Source organism: Dermatophagoides pteronyssinus, unplaced genomic scaffold (assembly GCF_027571235.1).
Source record: "Dermatophagoides pteronyssinus isolate colony J.1.1.1.1 unplaced genomic scaffold, Derpt_VIB-CSIC_2022.12 sq0021, whole genome shotgun sequence".
NCBI lineage: Eukaryota > Metazoa > Arthropoda > Arachnida > Sarcoptiformes > Pyroglyphidae > Dermatophagoides > Dermatophagoides pteronyssinus.
This window is the reverse complement of record NW_027461545.1, coordinates 290,905-312,920: the sequence shown is the minus strand read 5'-3', so window position 1 is coordinate 312,920 and position 22,016 is coordinate 290,905. Positions and strand designations below refer to the sequence as shown.

At 29.3% G+C, this 22,016-nt stretch overlaps 7 protein-coding genes and 1 pseudogene across 9 annotated transcripts in view; 6 read left to right on the top strand and 2 right to left on the bottom strand.

The window, feature by feature from the left end:
- The first annotated feature begins 404 nt into the window (after positions 1–404).
- On the top strand, positions 405–8,352 carry LOC113799267 (uncharacterized). Its single transcript, XM_027349877.2, has 9 exons — positions 405–2,588; positions 2,655–3,377; positions 3,446–4,585; positions 4,648–4,850; positions 4,911–5,007; positions 5,066–5,468; positions 5,536–7,643; positions 7,695–7,834; positions 7,909–8,352. The coding sequence occupies exons 1-9, from the start codon at positions 1,535–1,537 to the stop codon at positions 7,993–7,995; spliced, it is 5,955 nt and encodes a 1,984-aa protein (XP_027205678.2). The 5' UTR covers positions 405–1,534; the 3' UTR covers positions 7,996–8,352.
- Positions 8,353–8,415: 63 nt separating this feature from the next.
- On the top strand, positions 8,416–10,176 carry LOC113799268 (pyrroline-5-carboxylate reductase 3-like). Its single transcript, XM_027349878.2, has one exon. It carries the CDS (start codon positions 8,638–8,640, stop codon positions 10,036–10,038), a length of 1,401 nt encoding a protein of 466 aa, XP_027205679.1. The 5' UTR covers positions 8,416–8,637; the 3' UTR covers positions 10,039–10,176.
- Positions 10,177–10,298: 122 nt separating this feature from the next.
- On the top strand, positions 10,299–11,361 carry LOC113799271 (protein twisted gastrulation-like). Its single transcript, XM_027349881.2, has 2 exons — positions 10,299–10,823; positions 10,884–11,361. The coding sequence occupies exons 1-2, from the start codon at positions 10,565–10,567 to the stop codon at positions 11,315–11,317; spliced, it is 693 nt and encodes a 230-aa protein (XP_027205682.1). The 5' UTR covers positions 10,299–10,564; the 3' UTR covers positions 11,318–11,361.
- On the bottom strand, positions 10,883–12,775 carry LOC113799270 (uncharacterized). The gene is made up of 3 exons (XM_075822937.1): positions 12,645–12,775; positions 12,494–12,567; positions 10,883–12,444 (listed from the first exon to the last, which is right to left on the bottom strand). The coding sequence occupies exons 2-3, from the start codon at positions 12,555–12,557 to the stop codon at positions 11,381–11,383; spliced, it is 1,128 nt and encodes a 375-aa protein (XP_075679052.1). The 5' UTR covers positions 12,558–12,567; positions 12,645–12,775; the 3' UTR covers positions 10,883–11,380.
- A 132-nt stretch (positions 12,776–12,907) lies between these two features.
- Positions 12,908–13,998, top strand: LOC113799278 (uncharacterized). The gene is made up of 2 exons (XM_027349888.2): positions 12,908–13,488; positions 13,555–13,998. Exons 1-2 carry the CDS (start codon positions 13,052–13,054, stop codon positions 13,922–13,924), a joined length of 807 nt encoding a protein of 268 aa, XP_027205689.2. The 5' UTR covers positions 12,908–13,051; the 3' UTR covers positions 13,925–13,998.
- The window catches only part of Cluap1 (clusterin associated protein 1), a 17,784-nt gene continuing 9,676 nt past the window's right edge, over positions 13,909–22,016 (bottom strand). Inside the window, exons 1-4 of one of the 2 annotated variants that reach the window (XM_027349887.2) lie at positions 15,771–15,924; positions 15,262–15,704; positions 15,106–15,198; positions 13,909–15,041 (exon numbers count right to left, since the gene is read on the bottom strand). In XM_027349887.2, coding sequence (XP_027205688.2) covers positions 14,004–15,041; positions 15,106–15,198; positions 15,262–15,704; positions 15,771–15,801 — 1,605 coding nt within the window. In that variant the 5' untranslated portion in view covers positions 15,802–15,924 and the 3' untranslated portion in view covers positions 13,909–14,003. Of the gene's footprint in view, positions 15,042–15,105; positions 15,199–15,261; positions 15,705–15,770; positions 15,925–22,016 lie in introns of those variants that run through there. The other variant, XM_075822918.1, reaches the window with a different exon arrangement.
- On the top strand, positions 16,104–17,712 carry LOC113799276 (histone-binding protein RBBP7 pseudogene; annotated as a pseudogene).
- On the top strand, positions 17,865–19,827 carry LOC113799279 (uncharacterized). 2 transcript variants are annotated; one of them, XM_027349889.2, is made up of 3 exons: positions 17,865–17,992; positions 18,057–18,452; positions 18,721–19,827. In XM_027349889.2, the coding sequence occupies exon 3, from the start codon at positions 18,875–18,877 to the stop codon at positions 19,400–19,402; it is 528 nt and encodes a 175-aa protein (XP_027205690.1). In that variant the 5' UTR covers positions 17,865–17,992; positions 18,057–18,452; positions 18,721–18,874; the 3' UTR covers positions 19,403–19,827. The 2 variants fall into 2 exon arrangements, with proteins under 2 accessions (XP_027205690.1, XP_027205691.1); XM_027349890.2 differs by lacking the exon at positions 17,865–17,992 and having other exon boundaries at positions 18,044–18,452.

Sequence of the window (22,016 nt, the reverse complement as noted above, 5' to 3'; positions counted from 1 at the left end):
CTAATTGATATGCTTCTACAACATTCATTTATATAGGTTTTCAAAATAGTAGTGGTATTGATAAAAGTAAGAGTTTGAATTTTTTTTGCCTCCCTCCTCCCCTATTGATTTGAAAAAAAAACAAAGGGGGATTGTCTGAAATTATTTTTAACCCCCAACACTCCCTCTTTGTTTCTGAAACATCCATCCATTTCATTCACCCTTATTACCAAAGAAAAATGGTAGTGGTACTATAATTAGCCTACATACCCTTATATTTTTTTTAAAATGACATTCCTTTGTTGTTTGTATGTTTGATAGTGGTAGTGGTGGTATCCAACCAAAAAAAAAAAAAAAAAAAAAAACTGTCTGCCTATCTTTGTTGTTAAATGTGTGAATACCAATTTTGCTCGCGGATTTTTTTTTGGATATTTTTATTTTTATTTTTTTTTTGTTTTTATGAAATTTTCCATCAATGATCGCCTATATATTATTGATGTTCATCAATTGATGTTGATGATGATGTTTATTTTGTCTTTCATTTTCATATGCACCGTTTCTGCTTTAGAAAAAAAAACCGAAGAATTTTTCACCCGACAAACATCATCATAATCGCCACTACTACCTCTTTCATATCATTTCATTTTTGACAGTCAAAAAAACCCAAGAATTTTTTCTTTTTCTTCTTCTGCGAATATAGAATTTAAATCAATGTGATCATCATCATCATCATCATATCGAAAGACGTCTACAATTTTTTTCATTACCCTCTCTTTCCTCAAAGTATTCATTGATTGAAGACAAAAATCTTGGAACAGCAAAGCAGCTAATCACACTATTGTTCGGCGTATTTTTGTTTTTGTTTCCTGCCCTCAAAAAAAGACGAAAAAGAATCTATATGAGAAATGAAATGAAACGGAAAAAAATCCATAGACATTTAGTGTTTTTTTTAGTCTGGGGTTTTCATCATCATCATGGACAGTTGAACTGAATAGTGTCAAATGAAATTTTCGGAACACACTTGCTATCTGGGATTTATTCTGATTAGATTCTTGTGTTTGTTTGTTTGTTTGTTTGTTTGTGTGTGTAGAATCCAGACAACAACAACAACGAAAAGATTCTGGATTGTCACGCTCAGTGTCGTTTTGTTTTGTTTTTTCATTGTAATCTTTGTCTGTGTTTGTTTTGTGACAAGAATCTTTTCATCAGAATCGAATTTTATTGTCAAAAAAAAAAATTTCGAATGTTTCAAGTGTATGTGTGTAGAAATAGTAGAAATTTTTTGAATCAACCATGTACAAATAGTGATTGATTGATTGGAATTCTTTAGAAGAAAAAATAATGATAATGATGATTCGAATATGGAAACGACGAAAAATTTTTCAAAAAACACAAAACATAGTCTTCATTTACGAATTCAAATGACCCATGCTCAATCAATAATCGTTCAAATGTTGAAATAGACCAGAAATTCGAACGAATGAAATTGAATAATAATTTAATTATCTTTGATTTTTTTTTTTGATAAAAAATCTTCTTCTTACCATAAAAAAAGATGAATATACTTCCAAATTCATCCACATCATCGACGACGACACAATTTGTTAATAATCTAATTACAACAACATCATCGAATTTAGAAAATCGATTATCATTAATAATCAATGGTAAATGTTCAGTTTGTGATGAACAATTTTTATCACAACAACAACAACAGAATCATGAACAACAACAACAAATTCCATATCGAATGTTGGCCGTTCGTCCTTCGATCGGATCGAAAGATCCATTTTTTCCAATTTTAGAAACATTAACACAAACATCAGCTATAACTGTACCTTGCTGTTTACAATGTTCAGAATTATTAATCGATCAATGGAATGATTATGAATTGAAAAATATTTCAATCAAAAATCGTTTATATAATTTACCTAAAATTAAAATGAATAAATCATCGTCATTTGTTGGTGGTGGTGGTGGTGGTGGATCACCTGCAAGAATATTAGCTCATCCAATTAGTCTTTCGGCAAATAATAATGGTAATTTAATCAATGTTCAGCAGCAGCAACAACGATCAATTCCAAAATCAAATCTACAGGATGAAGTACTTGATCTTAGTATGACTGGTGTTAATTCATCCAATACAAATAACCAATCGGCTGTTGTTGAAACAACAACAACAATGTCTGGAACATTGAATCTTACAACAACAACAACAACATCAGTATCAACAGCTTCGAATAAATTATTGACTGGTCATCGATCACGAACAAGTTCATTATCATCAAATGGTGGTGGTGTTGGTAATAATAGTATCGTAGGTGATAATATTATTCAAATCAATCCATTTTCATTAAATTCATCAATGAATAATTTGATTAAAGTTTCGGCCAATTCATCAACAAATAATGATAATAATAATTTGCCATCATTAATGATGATGACGACGACAAAAAAACCATTATATTGTTGTACAATATGTGATGAACAATGTCAACAATTATATTCAATATTAATACGTCCAATGGGTAATTGTCCATATTTTCCTACATTGATTAATGATTTGAAAATTCATCAAACAACAGCAATTGATTCGAATGGAAAAATTGGTAATGATAAAATTTCTTTTTTGTTTTGTTACATAATTTCTAATTTATTTGATTAATAAATTTTAGGTGTTTGTGAATCATGTCATCATCAATTAATTTTACAATGGGATTCATATCAAAAATCTAATATACCAATATTGGAAAGAAAATATCAATTAATTCGTAAACAACAACAAAATTTAACCAATATTAATCATTCAATTACAACAACAACAACACAACCACCGATATCTCAGTCATTTGTTTCATTAGTTGCTGCCAATAAAACATTTTATTGTGTTATGTGCTGTAAAGATTTGATTGCATTGAACAATCTTAATAATTCTTCATATTCATCATCATTATCAGGTTCTTCCATTAACCACCATCAATCATCATTATCGAATCAAGCACATATAGCCTTTTCATTAATGACCGAAAATGATACCTCTGGCAATGTGATCCAAAAGAAATTGTTAGTTCAAAGTGCTCAAGAAATTAATCTAACGCCTTTTTTATCATCATCATCATCGACATTAAATACAACGTCTTCGACAAATTCTTTGAAACAATTACAATTGTTGCATGAAAATGATCGTGTATTACTTTGTTATTCTTGTTTTTCATCGATCAACAATTCTTCAACATCAACAACAACAACACCGTCATCATTGAATCATAATAATAACTGTAACAGTAGTAGTAGTGGTATTTATTCTTTGGAACAGCCGCAACAACAACAACAACATACGAGCAAAGCGACTACAAATCGATCATCGACGCATCATTCATTAAATGATTCATTGAATGGTTAGAATTAATTTTCTATTACTCGATTTTTACTTTAATTTTAATTTTTTTTTATTAAAAATATTTAGGAATTTCAACAATGACAAAAACAATTCTGATACAGCCAACAGCATCTACTATATCATCATCATCATCGACAACAACAACATCTACAATATCATCGATAATGATTCCAGATGGAAATGAATTATTATTATGTTTTGCTTGTAAACAACATAAATCCGAATATTGGGTTGAAACGAAAGAAAATTCGGAAAAGAAACCATTCTATCCATTTTTAAATGATTCAAATGAATTAATTAATGGTCGTGCTCGTGTTTGTGCGCAATGTCATTTAATATTAGAAATACAATGGGATGGTTTTGAGAATGGTTATGTGCCATATAATCAACGAGTTTATCAATTATCATCATCGGCTAAACGTCCACCAACATCATCATTGACTCATTTGTCGTCAGTAGTTGCAACAACCACGTCAACGTCAACAACAACAACTACATCATTAGCAACAAGCTCATTATCATCATCATCATCACCGGCCATAATAACACAGGTAGTTAATGGACAGCCGGCTTGTCCATTAAAAATTCAGATAGCTGTACCGAATTCATCATCATCATTACCATCGACAATAGGCATTGGTTCTGTTCAAAATCATGTACAAAATAATCCTTCCGAACATTTTTTATTGACCACCGTAACAAATACAGCATCAAATCAATCGATTTTACCAACCATCAATTGTCAAGATCAGCATTTTAATAAATTATTGAATGAATTATTGACCAGTATTGGTGGTCCACATCCACATTTATCAGGCACTTGTTTGATTTGTTCACAACATAGTGCTGCAGGTCAAACATTTCAAATATTCTCCACTACACGTAATATTATTCTATCATCCGAATTAGGAATCTATCCATATTTTCCAATGTTAAAAAGTTTAATACACAACAGTAGTAAAAAATCTAAAAATCTTATCGATAATAATACACATTTAGCTTGTACTTATTGTTATCATTCATTAATGGCTCAATGGATTGCATATCATTTGTCCGGTAAACCGGTAGACCATGATCTTTCTACTAGACATTATGATTGTCAAAATTTTGTCTGTTATGTTTGTGGTGTTACCACTTATCGACAATTTGTTCGGTCAATTACAGTAAAAGATTTTCCATTCTTAAGTGATCATAAACGTCCTCCTGGTTAGTCTCTTTTTTTAAAAAATTATTTTAATTTTTTAATATTTATAATCAAATTACAATAGGTTCATTAAAATTAAACAAAGGTGAAAGTGTTGTTACATGTTTAACTTGTTATCAAACATTAACACATCAATGGATTGAAAATGAACGTATGAAAGTACCGTTAGAGATGCGTAAATATAATTGGATGGCCGTTCCACCGCCACCAATATCGACAACAATGAACAATATTAAAAACGAGCCGATTAACGAACAAAATCATAAGGTTTGTGTTTATTGTTTTTTGTTGTTGTATAAATTCATTCAATTCGACTTTTTATTACAGAGACTCACACATTCCGATCGAACGATTATTCCGATTCTAACGCCAACCAATTCCATTTCATATCAACTAACCAATGCTAATTCAATCAATCATAATGGTGAGTAGTAAGAATACACAGCTATATGAAAAATTTTGATGATCAATTTTTTTTAAAGGAATTATTTCGGTTCCTGCTTCGAATGAAATAATACCTAAAACAGCAATAATTGTCAATACTGGTAGTTTTGGTACTAACAATAATATTGTCGGCCAACCAATACCAAATGATACAATATTACAATCAAAACAATCATCGACAATTGTAAATGTAACACCACCGACATCATTTAATCCATCACATACATTAGCACCATTAGTAGCGGCTGCAATGGCCGCTACACCTGTTACAATCAAACAAGAAATGATTAATGAACAATCTACAAGTGAACCAATAACGACAACTAACACGAATAATAATAGTAATACTGTACAATCATCATCGGTTACAACAACCGCAACAACAGTGTTACGACATTTAGCTCGTCAACAATATGTCCAAATTCAATATCCTCAACAAATGTTAGTATTCATTATACTGCTTTGCTTAGATTTGATTCAATCTAATTTTTTTTTTTTTGATTATCAGAATTCAGCAACCACCCGATTCAAGACAAAATCCATCTAATTCAATTAATTTAACAACATTAGCTTCAGTTGCCGCTTTGGCTGGTAATAGTAATCGTAATTCTATTACAAGTTCATCACAATTCGTTACCGGATCATCAATCAATAGTAATAATTTGACGAATCATTCCAATTCTCAACAATCATTTGATAGTCATTCACATTTACATTTGAATCATCATCATCATCATCAACCACATCAACAAGCTGAGCTTCCAAAAGCTGTAATAAATTCAAATAGTTTTGCATTACATTTTAATGCATTAAACAATGATAATAAATGCAATAATCATCAATCGAAACATCATCAGATGAAATCGAAAATTGAACCCAACGAAATGGAAAATATTCAACAACAACAACAAGCAAATCGTTTGGATATGAAAAAGAATCATGAAAATGATAATACTCAGTATATATTACATTGTCAGCAACGTATTGATCGAAAACAAGCACAAATAAAAGAATTAGAAGAATCAATTCAACAAGATTTATTGAATGGAGAAAATTTTAATGAAAATTTATCGAAAATTAATTTAGAAGTTTTACAATTACGTAAAAAACGTTTAGCTCATCTAAATCGTTTAAAAGAAAAAATTCAACAACTTGAACAACAAAAACAACAATCATCTGAGAATCTGGTGATGACGATAGATGATAATTCTTTATCCGATGCTGATCTGACTGAAATTGATGAAAATCGTTCAATATCCGATGATTCGATTGATGTTTTCAACGATGAACATGAATCATTGGTTGAATTTATGGACAATGTTTTACCATCATTACCATTAAAAGAAAATGATGATGAAGATTTGGGTAAAATGGAATTTTTATCACTTCTTGGTTTAACTACTCATCGTATGAAACGTGAAGATGATCTTGATAATTATATTCAAACAAAAATGAATAGACGTTTAACACATGCATCGTTCAAAGTTGATTGGCTTAATGAACAAGAAAATGATATATTGGAAGTTGATCCCGAATATGAAACATTTAAACGTTGGCCATATTTTTCTGAAAGTAAAATAAATCCAAATTCGGATAGATTACATTCGACAAAAAGTATTCGAAAAAATAGTCGAAATAAAATTCAATTTTTCGAAATACTTGGATTGAAACAACCATCAGCCATAAATAAATTAAAAACTGAAATCGATTGGTTAGCTGTTATTCGTAATCGTCAAATGAGACGTAAACGAAAATTTGTCTGTGTTGGTAAAGAATATCAAAATCTTGATGAACAAATTCTTCGAACGTGGATACCAATTTTATTATCATCATCATCATCAGATGTAAATGATTCAGAAATGATTCAACGAATCAAAACGAAAGTTATACCAAATCTTGATGACTATTTTCATTATAAAGATGTTACGATTCAATCGAATGAAAATGAAAATCAACGACAAGAAGAATCACAATCGGATACACAAATTATGACGATTGATTGTAATCCAGCCGAAGTAATACGGCCATCATCATCATCATCATCATCGATAACAAAGACAATCATAACTCCATCTAGCTCAATATCTAAACAATCGCAACCGAAAAAAATATCGAACAAAAATGATCGTAATACAATTGTTGTGATTAATAGTGACAATCATCATCAACAACAACCTATAACAACAACAACAGCATCATCTCAATCCATAGCTCAGCCATTACCGACAACAACAGCAACAACAACAATTAATAGTAAAATTCTAAATCCAAAACAATTTGCACAAGAATTCCATGAATCAGTATTGTTAGAAACACAAAAACAAATGAATGGTAAACAACAGATTCAAACAAATGGATCGTTTGTTAATATTATAAATGCTGATTCTTTGCATCATCGTCATCATTCACAACCGTTAATGTTGACAACAGCAACAACAACAACATCGAACGCACAACATGCCGCCATTATCTATAGTGATCCTCATCATCATCATCATTTAAGGCCTGTCATGAACAATACATCCGATCCACAACAACAACAATTATTGATCGATCGTAATGGATTAATATCCACTATTACGGCAACGCCTGCAACTGTCATCACTTCGATTAAAGGTAAAATTCTTTTTTTTTGGAAATTTAAGTAACAAATTTATTTTTTAACAGTTCCAACATTGGCAGCAGCTACTACAACAACAACAGCATCTCCAGCTGATAAGCTAAATATTCGTGATCAGATTTTTAAACTACAACATCGTATTGATGATATTAATCGAGAATATTCTGGATTGAATGAAAAACGAAATGTACGTTGATTGTTAATTAAATTTAAAAAAAAATTCACTATTAATAATTTTTTTTCTTTCAATATTTCAAATAGGAAATTATGATGACAATGCAAAGATTGGAAAGAGAAAAAACATTGTTTCAATTGGAGATTGATCGACTATCCAAATGTTTGGATTAAAAAATTTGAATTTTTTTGTTTCATTGTTGTTGTTGTTATAATTGTAATAAATATTATCGATGCTTGTAATGATAATAATTTTTTTGAAATTAGATTTTATATTTACAGAATGATAGCCTCATTTTTTTTGATATAATAGAATTGAATGAAATAAAAATACTCAATTGGATCATTTATATGATGTCTTTTGGTCGATGTTTTGATTATGTAAATATTTTTTTTTCGGTAATATCACGCCCAACTTGATTCAAAAGGGGTGGGAAAAATTTAATAATTTTGATTTGTAAAACATTGTAGATTTTTAATTTTTAAATTAAATTTAAAAACAAAAATAAAGTAAATTTTCTTTCTTTTTTCTACAAGAATGTTCGATAAATTTTTATTTAAATCACTGGAAAAACAACGAATGTGAATTAATATTTTTCTTTTTTTTTTTTGTTTGTTTGAAATCGGTTTTTCTCCTGTGATTTTATTGTGAAAATTATTTTTTTTTTTCATTTTCCAATTCGTCAAATAGAGCATTCACATAACAACAACAACAAAAAAAAAACTATTTTATCCAACCACATCAATCAATCATCATAACCGATTGAATTTGAATTTTTGAAAAAGTAAAGAAGAAAGAAAAGAAAAACAAAAAATATGGAATCGGAAAAAAGTCAAAGTGAAGAAAAATCGGCAAGTGAAGAACAACCAGCATCATCGGCTGTTACTGAATCACAAGTAGCTGAATCACAAGTAGCTGAATCACAAGTATCCGAATCAAAAGCCGAATCAAAAGCGGAAGAAGTTGATAGTTCGGCTGCTGCTGCTAGTTCACAAAAATCAGGACAAGCACCTTCCGAGCATGTTGCTTCTGAACAACAACCATCAGCATCAGCTTCTGAAGTTGAACAACAACCAAGTGAAAGTCCTGCTGATCAATCTGAACAAGTTGATGTTCAACAATCGGAAAAATCATTAGAAGCAACTGAAAGTCAAAGAGATGATATATCCGAAGATACAGAACAAAAAAGTGAAGAAGCAACACCATCGCAAACAACAACAACAACAACAACAACGACACCATCACATGAACGTACATCCGGTAGATCGGGTAGATCTGGTCGTCCACCAGTAATGCGTCGACGTAAGAAAGGTGAAAAAGTTAGTGAAAAAAATGTTCGAATCGGATTTATTGGTGCAGGTAAAATGACCGAAGTTATTGTAAAAGGTTTATTGGAAATAGCAAGTCCAGACGGCGAACGTATAAATCCGAAACAGATTTTTGTTGCATCCAAAAGTGGTAAAAATCATGATCATTATAAACGTTTAGGTTGTTATACAACCAAACGATCATATGATATATTTGGTCGTATGGATTGTGATATGGTATTTTTAGCCGTACATGGCTATGTTATTCGTCAATGTTATAAAGCTGGTGGTATTCGGCCATTAGCATTGACAACAAATTTCATACCAAATCAACGTCATCCGTTGTATATATTATCAATGGTTGGTGGTGTTACATTGAATGATATTAAAAAAACATTATTAAATCCTGATCATCCGGAAAAATATCGTGTTGAAATGCATCGTATAATGTTGAATCCATCGGTTGCATATGGTCTTGGTATTGGTGCTATTGATGTTGAACCAGATTCAAAACATTGTGCCGGTATTGTTCGTAATATTCTTTGTCGATTTTGTCGTTTGGAAACAATTGTTGAAGCACATATGGATATTGCCTGTGCAGCTGGTGGTTATGGTTCAACATTTTGTTATTATTTTATGGCCGCTATTGCTGATGGTGCATTCAAAAGAGGATTGCCAAAAAATATGGCCACAAAAATTGCTGCACGTACATTACAATCGGCTGCAGCATCTATAATTGAATCGGGTAAAAATCCTAATGATTTACGTGATGCTTGTACATCACCAAGTGGACCGGCTATTTATGGTCTTCATGTATTGGATAAAGCTGATTGTGCATCTGGATTTGCTGCTGCTGTTGAAGCAGCATATCATCGAATTAAAGAACTAGCCGAAAATCCACCAACATAAATATATTTTATTTTTTTTATATTATTGTTGTTGTTATTATTATGCCTTCTATTTTGTGTGTTTGGTGTGTAGTATAACAACAACAACAACAACAGTTTGAAAGAAATTAAAAATTGACCAAATTTTTTAAAAGAAAAACCGTGTTTACTTTTTGAATTTCTTTAAGAGAATTGTACGTCATATTTGAATCGACTTCCTATTTTAGAACTATTCGAATAGTTCTATTCGAATATTGTTTGAATGTCGAATTTGAAAAATGAAAACCTTTTTTTTTTTTTTTGGTTTCTCTTGAAAAAAAACATACGCGCAACAGGTGTTTGATATTTTATGACAAGTTTTTGTTCAAAGATACCCTACATACCACTATAATGGTGGTTAGAAAGAAAAAAACCCCATGGTGACATGATTTATTCCAAAAATAAGAGTCACCTTATTGACATTTGTGCTCAACGAGCTATGTTTCTTTCATTTGTTATTTACCTGCTGACGGCCATAGAAACTCTCTTACTCACTTTTTTTCAACACAATGAATTCAAATCAATTTTTTCTAATTATTTTCTGGTTATTCGGTTATTCAACCAACAAATCATTTCAAACAGAACAAGAATATAGAAGTAGTGATTTAGATAATATTAAATGTGATTCAATTGTTTGTGCATCAATCGTATCAAAATGTATATTAACATCGGATTGTAAATGTGATAATATTCATTCCAATCGAACTTGTTCGGAAAATTGTTCCAAATGTTTGGATTATCTTTATCAGGATTGTTGTCTTTGTTTTGGTAAGTATCAATCGATTCTTTTTCTCTCTGTCAATTTTTTTTTCATTCTGTCTCTTTAAGATCTTTGTGAATCTAAACAAGATGAAACGGAAAATATACAACAACGTTCAAATGTTGGCCATATACAAGATCCACAGCCAGATTTTTTTACCTTATTAACCGAATCACCTGATCCACTGGAACGTTGGAAAACAATTTCCTATTCATTGATTCTACCTATTGAAGAAAAAGATTTTCAATCAAAAGATGAAAATTCCGAAAATTCATCCGAACTTGAAATGAAATGTACAGTTGCTTATATGGCACAATGTTTATCAATGAATAAATGTCGTTCATCATGTGCATCAATGGGATCGACTACATTTCGTTGGTTTCATGATGGCTGTTGTGAATGTGTTGGACAATATTGTAATGAATTTGGTTTGGATAAATCTAATTGTACAGCATGTCCATTCATTATAACTGGAGAATCTACTGATCGTGAAGATTTATAATAGAAAAAATTGTAAAAATCGAAAAAAATGTAAATTTTTTATTTTTTCAAAAAATCAAATCAATCAAGTTCGATCCACGTTGATCGCTGGCTTTAATGTTTGAGGAAATTTATTCAAAATCATCATCAAATCGTCAATTTCATTTTCAATATGTAATTTTTGAAATTTGTTTCCCGGAGATTTTAAATATTTTTCTTTATCCGTTTCAATATCATCGATTAAATTATCAATTTTTTCGACAACAAAAGAATTTTTATCTAATGTTTTTCGAAAATTATTAGCTTTGCTAAGAATTTTATCGATTTTTTCAATAAATAAACGATCATCGGGTTTGGTTACCGGTTTTAATGTAGTCGGTTCAAATTGATTTAAAATTTTCAACAATTCTTCAATTTCAGATTCGATATGTGATTTTTGAAACATATCTAGGGTAGATTTTAGATAATTTTTTAGATCTTTTTGGATTTTTTCGATTAAATTTTCAATTTTTTTCCCAATATGAGAATTCAGTCCGGATATTCTTTGCAAATGATTAGCTCTATCGAGAACATCTTCGATTTTTTCGATAAAAAGATGATCCGATTGTTTTGTTACTGGTTTTACAGATGTAGATGATTGATATTGATTTAAAATTCGTAACAAATATTCAATTTCAAATTCAATGTGTATTTTTTGAAATATATCACCCGGTGATTTCAGATATTTTTCTTTATTCGTTTTAATTTCATTGATTAAACGATCAATTAATTTGATTACAAATGAATTTATATTGGATGTTTTTCGAAAATTATCGGCTTTATTGAGAACATTGCTAATTTTAGCGATAAATAAACGATCACTGGGTTTTGTTGCCGGTTTTAATGTAGTCGGTTGATATTGATTTAAAATTTCGATCAATTCATCGATTTCAGATTCGATATGTGCTTTTTTAAATCGATTTTCCGAAGATTTCATATATTCTTCTTTATTGTTTCGAATTTCTTCGATTAAATTTTCAATTTTTTTCGCTGCTAAAGAATTTTTGCCCGATGTTTTCAGGAAATTATCCGCTCTATTGACAACATTGTTGATCTTTTCGATAAATGAATGATCAGTCAAGATTTGTACGGTAGTTGATTTGAATGATTCTGAAAAAAATCAAATCAATTAATCAGATAACCAAATTAGATTGCTTACCCGAATTGTCGATGGTGGCTAATGCCAAAATCAATGACAATAAGCAGAAATATTTCGAAAACATTTTGTTCTATCTAAATATTTTTTTATGTGAAAACACAATCGCATTGAAAATTAATGAAAAAACAATGATTTTATATCAAAAAAATACCCATTGCTTGTAAGTGGAAATGAAACAATTGAAAAAAAAAGAAGATAAAAATGGCCATGGCAATCAATATTGTTTTTATCTCCTAATTTATTGATTAGAATAGGAATGGGAAAAAAAAGACAATCGCAAAACATATTGGGAGTTTATATTTTTTTTGAATCGAATCTTTTTTTCAAAAAATATAATTCCTAGAAAATAACAATCTTTATGAATGGGATTTTCATTTTTCGAACATGATGAAATAATCATGTGATTTTTTGTAATTGTTATTTTTTTTTGTAAATTTTTTTTGTTGTTGTTGTTGAATGCCCTTTATTTTCATTTAGAATTATCTATTTTTTTATTTTGGTGATTACAAAGAACAAAAATATTTTATCAATCAATTTCATTTCTTTGCTTTGTAAATTATGTCATTAATATACAATGTGATTATACGATCACCAATTATATCAGCAAATAAATTTTCAACAAATTCTTTGTTAAGATTGAATCAATTTCAATTAAAATTTCATTCAAATACTAAACAGCTGACAACAACAACAAAATTTTCAATTCAACAATGTTTATCACGTTACAATGTTTTATCCGGGAAAAACGTCAATCATTTTGGACGAAATGAATTTCTATCTAAAAACCAAAGAAATTTTTTCGGTACACAAAAATTTAAGAATAAAGTAGAATTGAATATACAACCAAAACCGAAAAATGAATGGGAAGAATTAATGAAATTTTCATTAGTAAAACGATTACATGTTATGTTTAAAAAATATTGGTATATTGCCATACCGTTTCATTGTATCAATTGTGCCATTTGGTTTGCATCATTTTTTCTACTTGCTCAATTGTATGAATATGTTTGATTGAATAATCTATTATCTAACTCTATTTGTTTCTTAAATAATACAACCAGTGGAATGAATGGAGCTGCTTTGATCAGTTGGATAAAACCATACGTTATTGAATCATCATTATGTCCACAATTTATAAAAGAATTATTTGAAAAAGATGCCGATAAATTGGGTAGCGTTGCTATTGCTTTATTATTGTATAAATTAGCAACACCGGGACGTTATGCAACAACAGTGTTTGGTACTGTTTATTTACTTCGTTATATGTTGAAAAGAGGTGTTTTATTGAAAACAGCTAATGAACAATTTTCAAGTGTACGAAATTCATATATTAGCCATGCTGTTAATCGTAATATTTTAAAACAAAAAGAAAGATTTTCCAAACAAATGCGTAAACAGACTGGCAAAATGCGAAATTCAAAGCATAAATGATTTTTATTCATTCATTCTTTAATAATTAGTAAATTAATCAATATAATTCGGGTTATAAATAAATTTAATTTTCTTTTTGCTAAAAATCATCATCACCTTTATCTAAATTTGAAGCGGAAATTTTTATCTCTGAATTAGTCTTGATTTTTGGTTCATCATTTTTCGGTTTAGTAAATTCAACTTCAGTCGAATTTATCGAATCATCATCATCATCACTATCGATTGCATCTAAATCAATTTCCGAATCAGACATTTTTGCATTTGTTTTTGAATGTTCAGAATCATCATCATCGTCGTCTTCGTCGTCATCATCATCATCATCATCATTTTCTAACAATGATCCATAGGAAAAAATTCTGGCCGTTTTTGCACTACGATTCGCTACATTATTATTCGATGTTGTATCCAATGTTGTATTATTAGTTAAATTAACTGGTGAACGTTGACTTTTAACAACAGTATTTGCCATTAATAATCTTTCTTTTTTATCATTTGTATGATTTAATTTATTTTTCTGTCTTCCATTCCGTCGTATTGTTTCATTATCTTTTTTCGGTATTTCATTAATATCTTTATCACTTAAATCACTACCAGATATACGATCTTCATCAACATCAACAATTGCAGCCAATTCATCTGAACGTTCATCCGAACTATTCTGTTGATTCCATGATGTTATACGCATATCTTTATTTGTTTTGAGGAAATCATCAATTTTAATCTGTTCAAGCATCTGTTTAATTTCTTTATTTCTTTCGTCGATTTTTAACCGTTCAAGTTCTTCAAATTCTTCAAGTTTTTGTTCCAAAAAATATAAACATCTACTATTCGTTACATATTGATCATATAATTCAATAATTTCTTGTTCAATTTTTTCCAATTCATCTTGATATCCTGGTCGTTGTGCTTGTAATGTTTGTAATCGTTTTCGATTACGATTTAATTCGGCTAATTTTTTCTCGATTTTCCCGTTCAAATCATCATTATCACGATCAATATTTTGTTTTCGTTGTTGCATATCGACAATATCTTCTTGTAATTTTCGAATATTTTGTCGAATTTGTAATTCAATTTGATCAATAACCAATTGTTTATTAAGTGTTTTTTGTAGATGATCCTATATAGGAAAAAAACAGAATGTCATTATCAAAACTATTCAAATGGAAAAAAGTCAGTTTTACTTTATTCTGATCATGTTCAGCAATTGTATCGTAAAGTTTTGTCGCCACTTGATATATTTCCGATGTTATCTGACTAGTTTTGAAGCTGTTATACTATATCGGGGAAAAAAAATCACCAACTTTGAAATTTTGCTTTTCAAATCAAAATCAACTTACTTGTGATAGTTTGGTACGATCAAATTCTTCACCAATATCGATTGATAAAGATCGTCGGGATCCATCATTATCATGTTCATCTTCCTCATTGATCACATCTTTTTGATTTTTTTGTTTTTGATAATCTTGATCCAATGAAATCCATGCTTCTTGTATTAATTTGGCCAGTTTTATCATTTCATAAACTGAATTTATATCGGCCATATATAATTTTTTAACATTTATATCAAGATTTGCTTTGTTTACCATCAAATGTGATGCATTCATTATAAATTTTAATCGTCCTTCTTCCGTATCGACATTTGAATCGATTTCAGTTTTTGGATCAAAACGTTTCAATAGATAGATAAGAATATCGGCCATTAATGGAAAATTTGGATTACGAAAATTTTCAATCGACATTTGTCGTGGATAACCAAGTGATCTCATTACTGAAATGAAATCTATAGGGAAAAAACAGGACAAAAATGTTATTGGCAAAATGATTTTGGATTGTTAAAAAAAATTACTTCTCATCAAATGATAATTTGAAGATGTCATCTTGGATTCTCTTAATTCTAAGATAATTCTGTCTCTTCAATGATCCAGAATTGATTTTGTGTCGAAACAAAATCGAGAAAATTCTGACAGGTCAAGTCGCCATGGAAACTTGGAATCTTTCATTTTTTTCATTCGAAATAACAATTTTTGAAAATAATGATGCATCACCAGATGGCGATCATTATCATTTTGAGCACACATTGTTGTTTTTGCGCGCCACTTTTTTTTTTTCTTGTCGAGTGTTTTTTGTTTTTTTGTTTCCATATTCGACAATTCTTTAAAATTTTTTTCTGCAAATAATAATGGAAATTGATAATAAATCCGATTCTAGTTCGGATTCAGATTATGATCCGGATAAACCCGTTGATTCTGATGATGAACAAAATGATGAAGAAAGTTCAATGGATGAAAGCGATGATGAAGAAGAAGATGAAGAAGACGATGATGATTGTGATGGTGATGATGAATCCGATGATCAAGATGGAAATCCGGATCGTTCTGAATTAAAATCAACATTAATGTCCAATGTTATTGATCAAATTATTGATGGTGATTGTAAAGTTGAATTAAAAGATGAACAACAACAACAAGATGATGATATGCCAATGATTGATGAATTTGATTTGGAACGTTATCGTATTTGGAAAAAAAATTGTCAATTTTTATATGATTTAATCATCACTAATCGTCTGGAATGGCCTTCAATGACTGTACAATGGTGTCATTCAAAACAAACCAAAACAAATCCATATAATAATCGTGAATATTCAACGGATAAATTATTGTACGGTACACAAGTGGATGAAAATAATCAAAATCATTTGATTGTTGCTACACAATATACACCGGTTATTGATCGTAATCAAATTGCTGCATGTGAAGGTGGTATTTCACATACAAAATATGCAAAATTAGAAAATTATGTTCGCATTGAACATGATGGTGATATAAATCGTGCACGTTATAATCCACAAAATTCATTCATAATTGCTACGGCATCATCGACGGCAAAAAATTATATTTTTGATTATTCAAAACATCCATCCGAACCATCGAGTAAAGAATTTAAACCAGATCTGATTTTAGATCATCATCAACAGGAAGGTTATGGTTTATGTTGGAATACAAGAAAAAGTAATATTCTAGCTACTGGATCACAAGATGAAAAAATCTGTATCTGGGATATTAATTCAAATCCAACTAAATCTAAAACTTTAACACCTGTTCAATCATTCAAAACAAATGGCCAAGTTAATGATATTAAATGGCATTATTATCATGAATCTTATCTTGGTTCGGTTGGCAGTGATAAAATGCTAAAATTTTGGGATTCACGTATGAATGGTGAAATGAAAGCAGCATTTTGTAGCCGTGTACATAATCAAGGTGTAAATTCCCTTTCGTTTAATCAATTTTGTGAATATGTTATTCTTACTGGTTCGGATGATCATACGGTTGGTTTATTCGATATTCGTAATCTAAAACATCGTTTACATTCATTTGATGCACATCGTGATGAAGTACTTGATGTTAATTGGTCACCATATGGTGAAACAGTATTTGCATCAAGTAGTCGTGATAAACGTTTAATCATATGGGATATGACAAAAATTAATTCACCACAATCAATATCGGCAGCGCAGGAAGGTCCACCCGAAATGATATTCATTCATGGTGGTCATACTAATGTTATACAAGATTTTAGTTGGCATCCAAATAATCAATTGATTGCATCAGTATCGGCTAATAATGAATTACATGTTTTTAAACCATCTATTGATATTAAATTATCAATTTAATATTGATTTTTTTTTATAAAAATTTATAATTTTTTAAAATTACAAATCATATGATCTTTGATTGATTGATTTTTATCATTTTGATTAAATAATCGAAATTTTTATTTCTAAATTCAATGTCAAGTTTATTGATTGATTGATTGATTGATCATGTATTGATTACATGAAATGGAAAGGGTTAAGTTATTCCATAAGTGGTTATTTTTTTTTGACAAGTTTGCGCATGTACACGATGTACATGGTACTCGTGCATGTTTTCAAAAAAAACCAGTTTTTTGTTTGTTTTGTTTTGTTTTGGGTTTTTGAAGATAAAATTTTTTGATTTTCCAAAACTTGATTAGATTTGATCAACTCGAATCAAGATATAATTTTTCTGGTTTCATTTGTCTTTGGTACGTATCCAGTTGAAATCATTTGCGAACGTGACTAACGAAAAAAAAATTTTTTATCATCAAGGTCCTTTTCTTCAAAGATTTGATTGACAAAATCAAATATTAACATAATCATAACGTCATAATCTTTTTTTGTGCAATTATTCTATCGTGATTAGCGTCGTTTTTTTCTTGCCAATAAAACATCCATACGCAATAAAATCGCACTTTAAATTCTCAATCATCAGGTACTCGTGTAGCTTGAAAAAATTCCGATTTTTACTGCCAAGTGTTTTGACCTAAATTTATCATCAGAGATTATCTTCTTCCTCGAAAAAACATAACGACCAAAAATAAACTAATCATCATCAACAATTCTGTCAACAATCATCGGTTTGTATTTGAAAACAAAACGAAACGAGTTCATCGAAACACAAACTCAATACTTTGTCATTGTAATCTCAATCTCTCTATGTTTTAAGTAAGTTTTATTTTTTAAGACAAAAAACTCTTCATTCATTCATTCATTCATTTGATATCTTTACTGTGATTAATGGCTTGAATTTTATCTTCCTCTGTTTATATCGATTGGTGTTCACTCTCAATTATAGCTTTCTAACCAATTCTAAAGTTCAACTATTTTTGTTTTTTGTTGTTTTCTAAATTTATGTGATCACAAGACATTATTTGTTAATCAAATTTTTATTTTTAATGATTAGATAATTGATTGATTTGTTCTTTGTTTACAGATTTCCCGAGAAAAAAAATTGATTTAAAAACATCATCCAAACATTGGAATAACAGTTGTCAGATTTTTTCGAAGCACATTTTTTTCGGGGAAAAAAACCAGCTTGATCAATTTGTTTTTCATTTTCGTTTTGAAGAAGAAGAATAAGAAGAAAAATGAACCGAATAAATCCAGTTTTACGACGAAATCATTTGAATATTTCAAGAATCACTCAAATGGCCACTTCAACAACAATGAGTAGTTCACAACAACGAATTCAAGATAGTCAACCACCACCGCCATCGATTGATTCAATACAATCAAATACAAATAAAAATTCAACGGAAAAATATATCGAAGATCGTGTTAATAATTTATTCAATATAATTTTAGCCGATATTAGTTCATGGCAACAATATAATCATCAACAAAATAAACCAAATTCAATAATATATCAAGATCCATATGATTCAAAAGATCAAATATTACAAGATTTAGTAAGAAATAATCAACAAATTAATCGTAATTATAATATACAAGATTTGATTGAAGATGAATTTCAATTAGAAATTTCTGATAAAGAATTTGAACAATTTAAAACATTAAATGATATTGCACAATATGTTAATCGTCGTTGGGAAATTCGTCAACAATTATTAGCAGCACATTCAGCTGATTATGCTTATCCATCTTATTGGTATTAATTCTCAACTAAACTCAATTTATTAATTTATATTTTACTTAATTTTGTAATTTTCTTATTTCGGGTGGTCTTGATTTATTGTTGTCTTTTTTTTTGTAATACAGTGGTACCTCGGTTAACGACGATGATCGGTTCCTGAAAAACCGTCGTTAACCGAAATGTTCGTTAACCGAAATACAATGCAATACTTGTTTTTTAATCATCGTTAACCGAAAAAAATCGTCGTTAACGGTTTCCTGACCGAAATCGTTAACCGAAAATTTCGTTAACCGAGGTATTCGTTAACCGAGGTACCACTGTATTTGTAACATTTATTTCTTTTAATTATAAACCACATTATCACCATTTCCTTTATTGATTTGAAATATTTAACATAAATTACTCAATATCATCATTTATAATTAATAAAAAAAATTATTATTATTATTTCGCAAATCGTTTTTACTTATTTATTTATTAATTATATTTGGAAAAACATTTGTAAAAATCCAATATCATCATCATTTTTAATTCATTATTTTGTTTGGAAAATATGGACTTGGAATGATATACATTGATTGTTTTTTCGGATTGCTACATAATTGAACTTGATCTCATTTTTTTTCGAAAAAGAAAAAATTCAAAATAATAAATTATTTCAACAACAACAATCAAACACAAACACATTATCATTGATGAACATCTTTGACAAATCAAAAAAATTCATAAATATCAAATTCAAAATGAAAAAAAATGATTTCTCATTCATGATTGAAATTAGAAAATAAAAAAAAACAGAACAAAATTTGAATTTTGTTTCTTTGGAATCATAAGATTATCAGCACTTTTGATCATCATCGTCATCATCCATCAAGACAAGGTGCGAGAGGGAGAGAGAAAATTAATTCTAATGTCTTCATCATAATCATAATCATCCCACCATCGCCATCACCATTACCATTATCATTATCATCATGAAATCTTCAGTAAAATGGTGGTTGACATTCATGATTATGGAAACACAGCAGCAGACAAAAAAATCAAAAATCGAATCCATCCACACACACACACGCTGCGTTTCTGGATCATCAAAACAAAAACAAAAACAAACAGAAAATTTTGTCAAAGCTTTTTCTTCTTCTTCTTTTTCATTAATTACTTTAATCATCATTACTTTAATCTTTGATTCAAAAATTCAATTTATCATTTGATTTTCTGATTGCTGATTTTTTCATTGATCAAATGGTTACGTCATCAGATTCAAACACACTGAGTTTTCAAAATTCAAACGAAGGAAAAAATTTCAAAGAATCCTTGATTTTTTTTGATTCGAAATTTTTTTTTCTAAATTCACCTGACCGTGTATGTGTGTGGTGTGCAAATATCCCTGTGAAATATGAAATTTTGTCAAAGAATTTTTTTCATTGAAAAACAAAAAATTTTCCAAATAAGAAAATTGATGAACTTGATGGGGTTGAATGAATGAATGATTTTTCATCATCGTAAAGGGCAAATCGTGATTGATTGAAACAACAACAACAACAAAAAGAATTAGTAAGAAAAATCAATCGCGAATCTTTTAATCTAATAAAACAACAAAACAACAAAACAACAACAAAATTTAAAATGTTTTTTCATGATTGAAAAAACATCATCTTTCCGTTAATGAGAGTGATAAGGCTATAATCGTGATTTTTGTTGTTGTTTGTTTCGATCAATTCAAAATATTTGGATGATGGCGATGATCTTGATATGATAATCATCGATGATGATTATGAAATTATCATATTTTAAAAAGACTTTTAATCCATGTCAAAAAAAATGTATTTTATTTCAAGAAAAAAAAATGTCACATCTCGATCATCTCGATGATCAAATCGATATCGAAATGATTTTTGTTTTCCCTCATCATCAATCTGTTACAGAAAAACATGATTTTTGATTTCGTTTTTTTTTTGCTTTAAATTTTTCTTAATTTCATTTTCATGATGGCGATTGGTGGCAATGTTAAATCGACGAAATAAATGTTTGAATTTGAAAAAAAACATACATATTTTCCGTTTAATGTTTTTTGTTTTTGTTGTTTGTTTGTTGTTGGAGATCCAATGTGGATCAATCCTTTTGGATTTTTAATTTTTCTGATGAAAATTTTATTAATTTTTTTTAAATAGATGTTTTGACTGATTGATTTAATTGAATTGAAATCGAAATCAAACATCATCGATGCACGATTCTCGATAAAACCGTTAAACACCTGGAACACAGGATGTTTTCGTTTGTTTCTTTAATTTTTTCAGCCTCGAAAATTTTAAATTTTCAAATTTTCAAATTTGTTTTTTTCAATGTCATTTTAAAATATTTACTTTTACTTTTTTGAAAAAGGAAAAACATTGAAAATTTCTCAACAACAAAAAAAATCGTGGGACATCAATGATGATCCACAACCACCGACACTATTTGGATGTAGATTTCCGCCATTTTAAAATTCATTTCAATTGGTGGTATTTTTTCAGAAAAATTGATTGGCGTATTTAAAGTGTTTTTGTGTGTAGGTTGATAAATAATAGCTCAGGTAAGATGATGATCATCGTTATCACCTGGCCATCATCGTTTGATGACCATGGTTTGCGTAAATA

Coding starts and splice junctions, on each gene's coding strand:
- LOC113799267 (XM_027349877.2), top strand. CDS start 1,535: ATGAATATACTTCCAAATTCATCCACATCATCGACGACGACACAATTT. Junction 3,378..3,445: donor ATTAAATGATTCATTGAATG/GTTAGAATTAAT, acceptor AAAAATATTTAG/GAATTTCAACAATGACAAAA. Junction 4,586..4,647: donor TGATCATAAACGTCCTCCTG/GTTAGTCTCTTT, acceptor AAATTACAATAG/GTTCATTAAAATTAAACAAA.
- LOC113799278 (XM_027349888.2), top strand. CDS start 13,052: ATGTCATTAATATACAATGTGATTATACGATCACCAATTATATCAGCA. Junction 13,489..13,554: donor TTTTTTCTACTTGCTCAATT/GTATGAATATGT, acceptor TAATACAACCAG/TGGAATGAATGGAGCTGCTT.
- LOC113799279 (XM_027349889.2), top strand. CDS start 18,875: ATGAACCGAATAAATCCAGTTTTACGACGAAATCATTTGAATATTTCA.
- LOC113799268 (XM_027349878.2), top strand. CDS start 8,638: ATGGAATCGGAAAAAAGTCAAAGTGAAGAAAAATCGGCAAGTGAAGAA.
- LOC113799271 (XM_027349881.2), top strand. CDS start 10,565: ATGAATTCAAATCAATTTTTTCTAATTATTTTCTGGTTATTCGGTTAT. Junction 10,824..10,883: donor GGATTGTTGTCTTTGTTTTG/GTAAGTATCAAT, acceptor TGTCTCTTTAAG/ATCTTTGTGAATCTAAACAA.
- LOC113799270 (XM_075822937.1), bottom strand. CDS start 12,557: ATGTTTTCGAAATATTTCTGCTTATTGTCATTGATTTTGGCATTAGCC. Junction 12,445..12,493: donor AGCCACCATCGACAATTCGG/GTAAGCAATCTA, acceptor GATTTTTTTCAG/AATCATTCAAATCAACTACC.